Below are 14966 nucleotides of genomic sequence, written 5' to 3'. Positions count from 1 at the left end.
TTTGTGTACAGAAAAAAGAGCAGATTTTATTAGATGTAAGGAATATTCCTGAGCCATGTTTAGATATATATGCAGACAGAAGGCTATACATTTATACTCGGTAATATTAGTATTAACTACAGTCTATGTAATTGACATGGTTTTGAGGTGCTTGTTTTATTCTTAAAATTTTTGAAAATTGTAAATTCATTTAAAAGCAAAGTTAATTTCAAGAAAAACAATTATTTTAAGGCTAAAATGGTAATTAGATGCTACATCATGGAGAAATAACAATGTAACTGACAAATTTTTTTGTGGACAATTTTGTAGGTAAGGAAACTAATGACTGCACAGGGTTTCATGTTAACTTGGGCCTTGTAATTTGTGATATGGTTAATGATATTTAGTGTTAGAACATGGGCTGAAAATTTATTCTGGAGTTATAGTTAAAATTTTTGCATATTTTTTTCTGTTAAAATGTACTCTCATTTTTAGGCATTACCCAATCGGTTTGCTGTTTGATCTTCTTGCATCAAGTTCAGCTCTTCCCTGGAACATCACAGTGCATTTTAAGGTATAGTTTAATAGCATTTCTGATTTGTCCCACTTGTGCTGCATAGGTAGTGTAGACCATTATTAAAAAATTGAAGTTAATGTTTTTCTAATGATACAGTTGTATTTGCTAAGCTTCACTATCTATTAAATGTTTTTGAATTTTAACCTAATTCTTAGATTTTAGGTTTGCTTTCTCATAATGGGTACCATCCAAAGGCTGTCCACCTGCTTTTCCTTTGATGCTTCTTCATTTACTGTACTTTTGCACTACTACAAGTAAATACTGTTCCAGTATTTACACAGAGAAGAGAAATAGATCTTCTGTCTGCTGGTTCACTCCCCAAGAGGTCACGGTGGCTGAGCTGGGTTGGTCTGAAGCCAGGAACCTGGCTCATCCTCTGGGTTTCCTGCATGGGTGCGGAGGATCAGGGACTTGGGCCATCCTCTGCTGCTTTCCCAAGCCATCTCCAAGGAGCTAGATTGGAAGCCGAACACCTGGGACTCAGTGCCCATATGGGATGCCGGCACTACAATTGGAAGCTTAAGCTAATATGCCGTAGTGCTGGACCCCTATAAACAATTTAAACTTAATGTGGCTTAAAGATAAAACCATCTCAAGCATATTGAGGATATTGTTTAACAAGTCTTTTATGTTAGCTTCAGAAAATAATAAAATAGTTACAATAGATAGTTTATTTATGTTTGTGAGACACAGATTCTGAAAAAGGCTGAAATTTGGATTAGAACTTATTGTAGTTTTCCATCCATCCATATGTTCTTGTTGGTTCTTGATTCTGTGTGTCAGTAAGGCCGTTGAAGAAGCTCGGCATGTATTTTACTTGCTTCTACTACTGTGCTCCCTTTGTAACTATACATATTTGTGGCTAATTGGTTATCTATTTTTGTGGATAAGTTGCTGCAAATGTAGCAGCTTAAAGGAGTTTAGATTGATTCTCAGTTTCTCTGGATTGGGAGTTTGGGCACGGTTTATGTAGGTTTTGTCTGCTTGGAGTCTCCTGAGTCTGCAGTGAAAGGTGTGGGTGTATGTGACTACATTCTTGAGGATTGATCTGTCTCTTTCCCCCCTCTGACTCTGATTTTCCAGTAAATCATTTTCTGGAAAAAAAATCCTAATTTTTTAACAGGAGAAAAACTGTTTAAAGCTAAAAAAATATGAGGGATCTTTAAAAAGTTAATAAAAATACACATTTTAACATGTTATTTATTTTAAAAGCAGAGAGAGAAATATCCCATCCACTGAATGATTCTCCAGATGCCCACAGTTCCTGGAGTTGAGCTAGGCTAACGTTGAGAGCCAAGAAGGGTTTTTTTTTTCCTTTTTTCCCTTTCTTTCTTTATTTAAAATATTTAGAAGAAATCTTCCACTTGCTGGTGGCTACAATGGCTAGGGCTAGGAAGAAGCCAAGAGCTTCTTCTGCTTCTGTAGGGGTGCAGGGACTCAACAAATTGGACAGTCTTCTGCTGCTTTCCTGAGTGCATTAGCAGGAAGCTGGATGAGAAAGGGAACATCTGGGACTCGAACCAGTACCCATATGAGATACTAGCACTCCAGGCAACAGCTTAACTCACCGTGCTACAGCCCTGGCCCAAGGAACTAGTAACTTAATCCAGATCTTTATGGCAAGATACTCTGGTACTGAGCTGGTTATCTACTACTCAGTAGGAACAGAGCTAGCAGAAAACTGGAATCAGGTGCGAGCTGGAATTCAAACCTAGACACTCCAGTATGGGATTCAGGTATCCATGCAGCGTCAATTGCCTACTCTTGCTTTCTTTTTATTCAATTTTTTTAATGAGTGTTTCAAAGCACGTTTACTGTGAGTCTCTCATAGTATAGGTAAGGACTGTAATTATCCAAAGGATGGCTAATTCTGGAGTGCCTCAGTTATCCTTGGATTAGAAACTTGATTGAGGAAATTAAAAATATTTCAAAGAATTGTAGGATTCACCTAAAATAATGCTTAGAGGGAATGAGACTGTTTTATATCCTGTGATTGAAAACACAATTTGCTTAGGACAGAAAGATAGTAAATTACAGTTAATACCGTGGCTATTAAAAGAATAACAGGGAATATGAGTGGTCTTCATTAATGGAAAATCTGTACTTTGAAAAAACATACACATGTATTTCTTATTTCTTTTTTGGTACCAGGGTAAAAATTTTTAGTACCAATTACTGTAGTATGTCTTGCTTGAGGCACTAAGAAGGATACTAGATTAAGGAATCCCTACCAGAGTAACATAATTTCTGCTAAATTTGAAGCAAAAAGACATTCAAATGATGAGGAAGATAGGGGAAGATAGGTAAAATCATTGGTATTTTGCAAAATGGATTATAGGGACAGTGACCCAAAGAAATAATAAGTTTACAAATGGATAACTTGCTTTAAGAAAGGACGTGATAGTGTTGAAGATGAAGTTTGTAGTGACAGACCATCCATCAGTTTGTGAAGATACAATGAACTTCATTCATGTTCAAATTTAAAAGGGTCAGTAATTAGCATTAGAACTAGTAGTTGATACTGTGAAACATTGCAGTGGAGCTGGCTTCCTACTCTGAGAGTGCTAAAACTGTCAGGTCAATATCAGCTGCAGATTAAGAGCAGAACTTTCTGTAGAAATTTGAAGCAGATGCAATCAAGACTAGCAAGAGGTGGAAGTGGTGCTGGCAATGCAAATGCAGAACAGTCAGGAGCAAAGATCATAGCTGCGGGTTTGTGGGGTTCGTCAGGCCAGTTTGCCTGTCGACTTTCTGCTTATTAGGGTTTTGAAAAACTGAGCCAAAACTTTAGCAGAATATGTAGGAAAGCATCAGGGAGTCCTTTTCCACAGTAACAATGTTCCTGCTCACATCTCACCCAACAATTTTGTAAGAATTTTGGTGGGAAATCATTACACATTTGACTTGGTTTTTTGTGTCTTTTTCAATTGTAATTAAGAACTTTTTCAAGGACACCTTTTTCCCCCTAGTTATTACATTGAAAAGACTACATTGATAAGATTAATTTTCCCATAGGAATGGATATTTAAGTTTGGTGTTAGCACTTACAAAATTTTCTGTGGTTTATGTTGAGAAATAAAAATCTTATTTTTTTGTCTTTTAGCTTCATCTTCCACAAACTTTTCCATGAACTTTGTGAAGTCACCTTGTATTATGAATAACTTTATTGGCAATTCTTGGTCAACAAATTTGACACATAGACAAATTCATGGAAAGTATACTTTATCAACACTGATGCAAGAATAACAGAATTGAATAGTGTTTTTCTATAAAGAAGTTGAATTTGTACTGTGAAACTTCTCAAATAAGTAGACTTTTGTGGTGAATTGTATAACATTTAAGGAATAGCTTTTATTTGTCTTTTTACAGTTTTTTTCCAGAAAAGAGAAGGGAGGCAAGCAAGCACTTCCTTGTTCGAACATGGAACTTGAACTTGTTTTACAAGCTGTACTGTAGTGCTAAGACCTACTAACTTCTTTAAAAGGGAAGTGCAAGCTAATATCCCTTATGAGCACTGACAGTAAAGTATGGATATTTCCATACTGAGTCCGTCAGGATAGAAAAAGGACAGTACACACCACGACTCAGCTGAGTTTACACTAGGAATGCTGTATTGATTCAGTTACCAGTCAGCATAATTCACTGAGTAAGCAGAAAATAGAAAAATTGTATAATAAAATCCATAGAATCAGGAAAAACCATAATTGGAATTCAGTACCCATTTATCATTAGAACTGTCTGCAAGCTTGAGAATGGAGGGGAATTTCATCTATCTGACAAATGCTGCAATTGAATGGTGGTTTACTGACTTATTTTACCCTAAGGACAAAACAAATATATCGGTTATTGTTCCCATTCCATCTGTTGATATTTCTGCTCTAATGTATCATACATTGTTGAAAATCATTGTTACTAAAAATGTTCTGAAGAGAAAAACCATTGGATGTATAACAAAAGGGGAGCAGAGTATTAAAAACTTGCAGTGACAGAAATAATGCAGGGGTATGTTGAAAACCATTATCACAGATTTATCCATATTAAATGGTTAAGGAAAATATAAATGTTATAATAAATGTGATGCTTCATATTGAAAAAGCCCAGAAATTTATTAAAGTGCATTGGAAGAGTGGTAGCTTCTCAGTTGTAAAATAATGGAAGCTGGGTTATCCTACAATCAGAAAATTGTAGCATCTTAACTGGTATATGTGAAATTCCTCTTACTGAATTTATTTACTAGTCTGTTTTGTAGGTGTGTAACTGGGTACAGTCTTTGAATTAAACTCCCGTTTCTAGTTGACAGTATGCTAGTAAACCCAGAAGTTTACTTTAGGTTCTATTTATTTCCTAACAAATTTATTGTTTTGGAAAAAATACAGAAGATTGCAGTGGACAGTAAGCACCTGTAAAGGGCTTAGCCTCACTAGGCACCAGAGACATGTAAATTAAAAATCACAATTACGTATTGGTCTCATGCAATCACTAAGGCGAGAAAGAACTTAAATACATTTGTTAGAATATTCATTTATTTTTATTAGAATGTCAGATATACAGAGAGGAGGAGAGACAAAGAAGATCTTCCATCTGCTGGTTCACTCCCCAAGTGGCCACATGTGGCCACAATGGCTGGAGCTGAACTGATCTGAAGCCAGGAGCTTGTTGCAGGTCTCCCAATGCTTTGGGTCATCCTCCACTGCTTTCCCAGGCCTCAAGCAGGGAGCTGGATGCGAAGTGGGGCCACCGGGACATGAACTGTCGCACAAATGGGATCCTGGTGCATGCAAGGGAAGGACTCCAGCCACTAGGCTACCATGCCAGGCCCACTTGTGTAAATCTTATATGAAAGGTAGAAATTGCATTAACCATTTTGAAAAATTTGCAGCTAGTTTTTGAGGTATGCTTATTTATTAGAAAGAAAGATGTAGAAAGAGCAGGTCGCTATCCCAGTTGCTGATTAACTTTCCAAATGCCCACATTGGAAGTTGGGTCAGCTGACAGGCAAGAACCTAGAATTCAGGCTAAATCTCTAATGTGTGTGATAGGAACTCAAGTATTTGTGCCTTCACCTGCTGCCTGTCAGTATTTTCAGTAAGATGGAGTTAGGAGTACACCAGGACTTGAGACCCATGTGAAATCTTCGTAGATAGGTATGAGCTTGAAGGTAATGAGAAGGATCTTGTTGGGAGACAGATAATGAGGCCCAGTCCATACATGCTAAGCAAGAAGGTAAGGATGATAAAATAGAAAACTGGAAACCAGAACAATCACAATATATAAAGAGGAAGAAGCAAAATAAGGAAGAGCAATTGGAGGGAAATGTAAAGTGTGATGACTCAGACCTGTGGGTGACTGCTTCCTAGAGGGTAGCGATGTTTGGTTAAGTCTTAAAACAAAAGAATTGAAAGGTATCACTGCTGGTGTTGAAAAGAGAATTTGCAATGGGATGATGAGTGTGATAGGCTGCAGGGAGCCGAAAGTTTGGTAGTTGTCTGTGAAGAGGAGATGAGGTGGCACTACAGAGACAGGAGTTAGGCTAGTAGAAAGGCCCATGATTGCTTGGTTGGTTCATTTTGATTGTTGTTGTTTTAATATGGGAGAAAGCTGATGGAAAATAGTAATGAGAAAATTGGTAAAGATACTGTTGCAGGAAGAGACGGGAGTAATTAACTGAGCCGTATTCCAAAGATTAAGCAAATGGCATTTAGGTAGCAGGATGGCAGAGATCCGTCAGGTTGTAAAAGGAATGAATGCAATGATTGCAGATTTTTTGATTGTATCTTGTTAGAATTAGAAAATTTAAGAGAGTTGAGCAAGATAGCAGGTTTTAGCTTTAGTGTTGAGTCAGTTTATTTCTTTAAGCTTCTTTTTTATAGCATGCTTCCTTGTATCCTGAAAATGATACTTTGGGAGAAATACTTGAAAATTTTCTCTTGTTCTAGTCTAACTTGTACATATAAGTGAACATTTAGATGTTGTATAAAAGCAAGCTATTTAACTCTTTTTATTTTCTGTAAAGTGTAGAGTGCACTTACCAGAGGTGATTCAGTAATGAAATAACATTGCTGTGACAACTTCTGCATGTTTAATCGGTTGTTGAATTCTCTATGGGTCATATGGAAAAGATGTTTATAGCTCTGCTCTTTTATCGTGCCCTAACCTTTCAGTATTGCTGACAGATTATCCAAAATTACTGTTTTCACTTAGTTGTAAATGTGTGTTAGATTAGAAGAGTAATGAAGCAGAATCTAGCATGATTTTGTAGGGAAGGTCTTTAAAGAATGCTGTCCTACTCCCACCTTCCAGCCCTTGGTGATGTGAAGAGCACTGCAGGGACAGGAGCTGGGCTGGCGTTCAGTGGCTGACACGGCGGTCCCTTTCCTCACGGCCACATGGTTCAGGCCACATGGTGATTGCTCTCTCCTTGTGTTGCGTCTGAACTGTCACTGAAGATTTCCCCTGCTCAACCTAGGCTTTCTCTGTTGTCATTACCTGCTGTCTTGTGACCCCTTATACCCCAAACCAGTCGTCTGTAGCTGGCTGTCAGTTATGGATGTCAGGATTTTTTAATCTTAGGAACATGTGGAGCAACGTGCATGAAGCAAATGCACCAAATCATCATTTTCTTCAAATTCCTCAAGACAATTTACACTGATTGATACTCTTTTCCCCTGCCGTTAGGGTTTGCAATAGTTTTTAAAAATTTGAACAGAACCTAAGTTAAATAATTAAAAATTCAAGCTCTTTATGTTTTCTTTGGAGCATGAGCATTTGTATTTACAGCTACTCATTCCTATCTAAACAGTATCTAAAAAACCCTTTTAGATTTTCTTGATGAATAAAAATTATGTAAAAGTCTGTTGTGATCATTTCTTGATTTTTTTTAAATTTACATCTCTAGAGGGCTGGTACTGTGATAGAGCAGATGAAGTAGCTGCTTGCAACAGAAGAGAAAGAATAACATTGAAATATGTCACTATTCCTAATTTTAAAAAAAGAGATTTATTTATTTCTATTGAAAAGATGGATTTACAGAAAGAAGGGGGGACAGAGAGAGAAAGATTGTCGAACAGCTGGTTCATTTGCCAAGTTGCCGCAAGCTTCTTTTGCGTCTCCCATGCGGGTGCAGTGTCCCACGGTCTTGGGTTATCCTCAACTGCTTTCCCAGGCTGCAAGCAGAGAACTGGATGGGAAGTGGAGCAACCAGGATACGAATTGGTGCCCATATGGGATCCTGACGCATGGAAGGCGAGGACTTGAGCAACTAGGCTACATGCCAGGCCCTATTCCTAATTTTTCAGTCATATGGTAGAAGTGATCGTTGTTTGGGGGTTCAAAGTTGAGAGGCACACTAATCTCAAATCCTATCTCTGCTACTTGCAAATTCGGGAAGTCTTTAGAATCTGGTCATCATTCTCTGAGCTACAATCTTTTTTTTTTTTTTTTAATAGAAAGGAAGTTTCCATTTACTTCATAGATACAGTTTTTTTTTTTTAAGATTTATTTATTTTTATTGCAAAGTCAGATATACAGAGAGGAGGAGAGACAGAGAGGAAGATCTTCTGTCCGATGGTTCACTCCCCAATTAGCTGCAATGGCTGGAGCTATGCCAATCCGAAGCCAGGAGCCAGGAGCTCTTCCAGGTCTCCCATGCAGGTGTAGGAGGCTCTTGGACCATCCTCAACTGCTTTCCCAAGCCACAAGCAGGGAGCTGGATGGGAAGCTGGGCTGCTGGGAATAAAACCCGTGCCCATATTGAGATCCCAGCGTGTTCAAGGCAAGGACCTTAGCCATTAGGCCACCATGCCAGGCCCCTACAATCGTGTGTGTGTGTGTGTGTGTGTGTGTGTGTGTGAAATAGCAGTAATTTATCTAGCATTTTTGTGAGGAACGAACTGAATGATCAATATAAAAAATAATAGTAAATTGTGTTCATGTATTCAGTAAGTGTTAGCTCTTGGTTTCTGTGGAAAAGCTCATTAGTCATCTCATTTCCATAACTTCTTATCTCTGCAGTCATTGCTTCAGCTGTCTTAAAAGATTCTGAGAAGTTATGGGACAAAATTTTAGCTTTCTGACTTTCAAAGCTACTTTTCCACCTCACCAGTATATTTTATTCTTGAATTTTATATTAGTATAGGAATAAAGATTGTCCACTAATGAAATATTATAAGTAAATTTAAATGTGCAATATAACAGATTGGGTAACTACAACACCTGATACTTATTTTATACTAGTGTGGATAAACTAGTAATTTTCAGAAAGACTAAGCTCCCTGATTTTTATTTATAAACATTATAATTATAAAGAATAATAAAACCTAACCCAAATAAACATGCTCTTAAAGATATAAAGATAAAGAGCAAATCCCACAGAGATAAAAAAATACAAGAAACTGGGCCCGGCGGGATGGCACAGTGGTTAAGGTCCTCACCTTGCATGCCCGGGATCCCATATGGGCGCCAGTTCTAATCCCGCCAGCCCCGCTTCCCATCCAGCTCCCTGCCTGTGGCCCAGGAGAGCAGTCGAGGATGGCCCGAAGCTTTGGGACCCTACACCCGCGTGGGAGACCCGGAAGAGGCTCCTGGCTTCAGATTGGCATAGCATCGGCCGTTGTGCTCACTTGGGGAGTGAATCATCGGATGGAAGATCTTCCTCTCTGTCTCTCCTCTCTGTATATCCGCCTTTCCAATAAAAATTAAAGAATAAATCTTTTTAAAAAATTTTTTAAAAATACAAGAAACTGAAGCCTGGAGATGTCTGTGTAACAATTCTTGGGAATTTTTAGTTAATAAAAAATTTGGATTTAGGTTTTAAAGCCCATGTAGAGTTGGGAGATGAGGTTAAAAGCTACTTTCTGACAGCTCAATGACTTCTGATTGACTTAAACTATGCAGATTCGAAGTGTATGCTTTAGTAAGTTTATACCATAATGTATTTATCCATAAATTTATGTATTTTATGTATGAATTATGTCTGAATGCACAATTTCTGTGTTCAAGTGTATGTTTCTTATTTCTGACTGTTTAATAATAGGGTGGTTGTGAATATTTGTGTACAAGTCTATACATAGACAGAAGAGCTGAATGCTTACTTGTAGAATAGCTGGACCCTGTGGCAGGTGTGTGTTTATCTCTTTAAAAAGCAACTGCCACAATGTTTCCCAAAGTGGTCATACATTTCTACATTCCCATCAGCAGTATGTGCCAATTATGTTTCATATTTTTGATGGTTCTTAGTATGGGCAGTTAAATGAAGAGGGTATTTCAAAGTCCATGGAAAAATGGAATTAAAAGACAAATTTATTTTGTTTAAGAAAACTCTGAAAGTTCATGCATATGTTTCCATAATACATATTTCCTATGAATTTTTAAAGATTTCTCATATTTTGAATTTTTTTTACTGTTTTATTCTATGTTGTAAAACATCATGTGAGATTATTTGAGAAAAGCATAGTACATCGAAGTGGGCAGTTGTTTTCAAGAACCATTTACATTTGTAGTAGTGGCTATAGATGATTGATGATAAGACTACAGTTCTTTAATAGCTAATTTTACAATGTGTCTACCTATTTTATATGTGTTTTTTCTTTGATAGAGTTTTCCAGAAAAGGACCTTCTCCACTGTCCGTCTAAGGATGCAATCGAAGCTCATTTTATGTCTTGTATGAAAGAAGCTGATGCTTTAAAGCATAAAAGTCAAGTAATTAATGAAATGCAGAAAAAAGATCACAAGCAGCTCTGGATGGGATTACAAAATGGTAACTATAGCAGTTTTTTATTTCATTTTACTACTTCAGGAAATGCAACATAACCATATCCCTGTGAGTCATTGACACATTGTAGAATTGGTAATATGAACTTTTTGTCATTCTTCCCGTTAGACTTTCCAGCATTCCTGTGTTGGTGAATTTTCTAGCATTTGACTGATTGCTTAGCCATAGCATGTCATAGGATACATTTTGAGTTTAGCATTTTGAAGGAAATGCTATTACTAATAGTTCTTGTTCTTCAGGCATGTCCCTTATGGGGCCACAACTGAAAACCCTGGATGTATAGCAAAACAACTGTGCTTGGTCAGGACTTAAACTCCAACCTCTATTTTCTTAGAACAGTAGACTTTGCTTGGTCTTTGGATCTGCTTTTTCTTGTGATTTGGAAAGTACCCCAAAGAAAGAAGCTTAGGAGACCAGGGAACTTGTCTGGTGTATTTGATAATCCTCATCCTTAATGTATTCTTCACTGATTGCTTTAAAATGCTTCAGGCAGTTGTTGAATACACAGAGTCCTCTCGTGGTATTTCTAGTATGCATGTGTTTATTTTTTACCATGGCTTAGGTAAGTATCATGAGTTGCCCAAATATGAGTTTCAAATTTAAGTTATTATGTTTACTGTAAATAATCAGATATAATATAAATTTGCTAGCCTTTCACTTTAGAAATCATCACATAATAACAAATATGCTTATGATCAGTGACAAATCAGCAAATGGTGTCATTCATTCAGTGTCTGCTGCTCTTTGGTCATGATACATCTGTTGCTTATTTCACCCTTGCAGCAAAACATGTGGTTGTATTATTCTGTGTCTTCTGAAATAAGCCCTGGATCATGGTATAAAAATGGGTCATTGAAAAGGGTAATTGATCAAAAAATATGGATGAAAACCAAAACACAAACATACACACACAGGCCAGTTGATGATATGGAAAATGAAATTTGGCGATAAGGTCATGTAGAAATAATGACTTTGGGAATATTAGCATGGCTGCCTTGCAAGAGACTAGAAATGTAGCCAGTAAAACAGTGTGAAGGTAAACTGACATAATTAAGGAAGAAAGCTGTGACAAAAAGGACACAAATGTCTTGGAGGAAGTTGATGCTATAAAACACAATTCGTATTCAGAAAAGTTTCAAATATCTCATGACATTGAAAGCACGAACAATAAAATGTGGGAAATTGATTAAAACATAATTCTTTTAGTTCATTAATGCATGAGAAAGATTATTGTCGTGGGTTACACACTGAGAGAAAGCCAGCACTCGTAGGTGATAGTTAAGTTTACTGCAAAGACATAAAACACACTAGTTCTTATGTTTATAATACTTTAAATTATTTCTTTTGTATTTTGAGATTTATTTTTTGCTCGAATGTCAGAGTTAGGAGAAACAGAGATCTTCCATCTGCTGATTCACTCCCCTAATGGCCACAGTGGCCTGTGCTAGGTTAGTCCAAATGTTGGAGCCAGGAACTTCTGGGTCTCTCACTTTGGTGATAGAACCAAGGATGTGGGTCATCTTACACTACTTTCTCAAACTATTAACGGGGAGCTTGATCAGAAGCAGAGCATCTGGGACTCAAGTCACCCACGTGGAATTACCAATGTCACAGGCTTAGGGTTAGCTTGCTATACCATGGTGCCAGGTCCTAATGTTTTGCATTTCTGGGTACTCAGTATTGTTTTATTTTTATTTTTCTTCCTTTTTAAAATAAAATTTATTTATTTTTATTGGAAAATTAGATTTACAGAGAGAAAGACAGAGAAGAGGAAGATCTTCCATTTGCTGGTTTACTCTCAAGTGGCCACAATGTCTGGGGCTGAGCTGATCTGAAGTCAGGAGCCAGGAGCTTCCTCTGGGTCTCCCACCTGGGTGTAGGGTCCTAAGACTTTTGGCCATTCTCTGCTGATTTCCCAGACCGCAAGCAGGGAGCTGCATGGGAAATACAGCATACACACACACACACACACGTACACAGATATATGTACATGTACATATATGTACATAGAAACATGTGTGTATATACATGTGTATACATATATGTTTGTTTATAATCAAATAGTAATTGGGTAAAATTTTTGTAAGGGTCATGAAACCATCATCATTTTTCCCATCAATACAGGCCATATTTCAGTTTTAACTTCTATGGTCTCTTTTCTGCCATCCCAAACTACAGCATTCTGTGTTTTATTTACATTTGATAATTTTTTTGCTGGGAAGTTAAAGCACAATAAGTTCTGTTATTTCAGTGACTAGAATAAAATAGAAAAGCCCCAGTCTCCTAAAACATAATTTTTCACAATTGTGAATCAGTTTTAGTTTTAAACTATATTATTAGAGAGGTAACTATAATTTAATACAGAGTAAATTTCATTAAGAATAATTCAGGGCCCAATGTCAAGTAAGGAACATAATTCATAATAGCCTGTAATATAAATTTTATCAACTCATTTATTATTTCTTTTTTTTAATAAGTTATACAAAGTTGGTGCTTAGTTTGAAAGTCCAGTGTTTCTCGGCACCTCACAATCATTTGGTCATTTATATTATTGAGCCCAAAACTATTGCTGTGATGAAAGTAACTGTCACCTCCTTGAAAAGGTCCCCTTCCCTTCTTTTGCTTGCTATCTGGAGATTATGTATTTGGTGATATGGGAATAATAAAACAGTTTAAAAAAAGAGGATTCAGGAGGGGGAAAGCATTTAAGAATAATTTGACTTAAGAATTGAAATAAATGATGTGAATGGAAAACAAAACAAAAGAAAGTGTTCTTGAAGTCTCTTGTGGACTTGGTAAATCTTCCCTAAAATCACAGAGATTACTTTTTACAGGGGATTCTAAAATTGAAATGTTTCTGTTGGGACATTAGAAGATTTGGGTGTGAAGGAGAATAAATGGTTATGGAAGGAACAAAGGCTCATTTTTTTAATGCTCAGCTTTACTAGCAATAGTTCAAGTCACACAATTCATTAATCTTTTTTTTTTCCAAACAACAAGAGAGTACTTGCCTTAATGGTGTCTGCAAAGACTGTAATGAAACACTGAGATAGCTCATGTGAAAGTGTTTGAAAGGAAGTAAAACTGTCTTAATGAAAGAATTACTGGAGAGTCTCAGTGAGTCTCTAGGATGTGGATAGTAAACTGTGGTTGTGGGTTAGCCACCTGTTTTTATGAAGATTGGCAGAAATTCAGCCACCTTAACTGCATTTATATGTTGTCCGCGATGCTGTCATGCCATGCAACAGTCATATAGTGGTGATAGGGAACATGTGGTCCAAAAGCCCCCAAAAATTATTACCTTGTCATTTCAGACAACGTTTACCAAACCCAAGACTGAATGTCACTCAAAATGTTAGGTATCTAGGGCAGACATTTTCCTAGATGGTAAAATGCTTCTTAAGATAACAACATCCCATGTGCCTGGCGTGGTAGCCTGATGGCTAAAGCCCTTGCCTTGTATGCACCGGGATTCCTTATGGGTACCAGTTTGTATCCCGGCTGCTCCACTTTCCTTCCAGCTCCCTGCTTGTGGCCTGGGAAAGCAGTAAAAGATGGCTCAGATCTGTGGGACCCCGCACTCAATGTGGGAAACCGGGAAGAAGCCCCTGGCTCCTGGCTTTGGATTGTCTTGGCTCCGACCATTGTGGCCACTTGGGGAATGAACCAGTGGATGGACAATCTTTTTTCTGTATCTCCTCTTTATAAAATCTTTCCAATAAAAAAAAAAAAAACACCAGCATCATAGGTCTGAGTGCTGGCTCCTGTTTCCAGGTGTTTAATATTCTGTATTCTGGTCAAATGCAAGGTATAGCTCTAGTGTTTGGGTCCCTGCCAATCCTGGAAGAGACCCAGGTTGAGTTCATGGCTTCCTGCTTCTTGCTGACACAGCCTCTGCTGTCACAAGCATTTGGGGAACAAGCTATTTATTGGGATCTCCCTCTTATTAAAGTTCTAGCTAAAATGCCTTTTCCCTCCATAGTTATCCATTTAATTGCAACTCATTAAAAAAAAAAAAACCTGTTTTATTTGCAAAGTGCAGAAAGAAAAAGGAAAAACTCCCATCTACTGGTTCATTCCTCAAGCCTTTGTATACCAGACTAGACCAGGTTGAAGCCAACAGCCAGGAACTTAGCCTGGGCCTCTGGGTGAGTGGCAGGGACCCAACTCGTTGAGTCACCACCTGCTGACTCCTAAGGTATACATTGGAAAGAAGCTGAAATTGGGAGTAGAGCCAAGACTCAAACCCCAGGTACTTTGATAATGGGTGTGAATGTCCCAGTGGTGTCTTAACCATTGTGGCATATGCCTGCCAACATCTCCTGTGCTTCTAATGCCTGCTTCTTTCCACTTTCTGTGTGAAGTCTTCCTTTATATGATTAGTTTGCAAATATTTATAGAATACTCAACATGTGCCTGACACCGTGTGAAAGGCTGCTGAACTTCCAGCGCTGATTGACTGCACAAGCACAGTCTCTTCCTGGAGCTCGCAGACCCATGTTGTGGTTATTGCTGTTCCCATTTGTATCCGTTTTGCTCTTGTATTTGAGCACACTCTGGTATGGTTATGTGGTTTATGTGTTCTGCTAGCCTAGCACTCCTTCTTGGAGAATATCTTAGATTTTTAAATTCCTCACCAC

The 14966-nt window shown here is 37.7% G+C and overlaps 1 protein-coding gene across 4 annotated transcripts in view; it reads left to right on the top strand.

Annotated features, from left to right (window-relative positions):
* The window catches only part of ATG5 (autophagy related 5), a 100452-nt gene that overhangs the window by 29901 nt on the left and 55585 nt on the right, over positions 1 to 14966 (top strand). For all 4 annotated transcript variants that reach the window (XM_040983837.1, XM_040983838.1, XM_040983840.1 and 1 more), the window contains 2 exons: positions 475 to 553; positions 10149 to 10311. In XM_040983837.1, coding sequence (XP_040839771.1) covers positions 475 to 553; positions 10149 to 10311 — 242 coding nt within the window. The remainder of the gene's footprint in view (positions 1 to 474; positions 554 to 10148; positions 10312 to 14966) is intronic.

Source organism: Ochotona curzoniae, unplaced genomic scaffold, assembly GCF_017591425.1.
Source record: "Ochotona curzoniae isolate NIBS_2020 unplaced genomic scaffold, NIBS_Ocur_1.0 contig_3819, whole genome shotgun sequence".
In the NCBI taxonomy this organism is placed as follows: Eukaryota; Metazoa; Chordata; class Mammalia; order Lagomorpha; family Ochotonidae; genus Ochotona; species Ochotona curzoniae.
The sequence above is the reverse complement of the archived record's forward strand: the minus strand, read 5'-3'. Positions and strand labels throughout refer to the sequence as shown.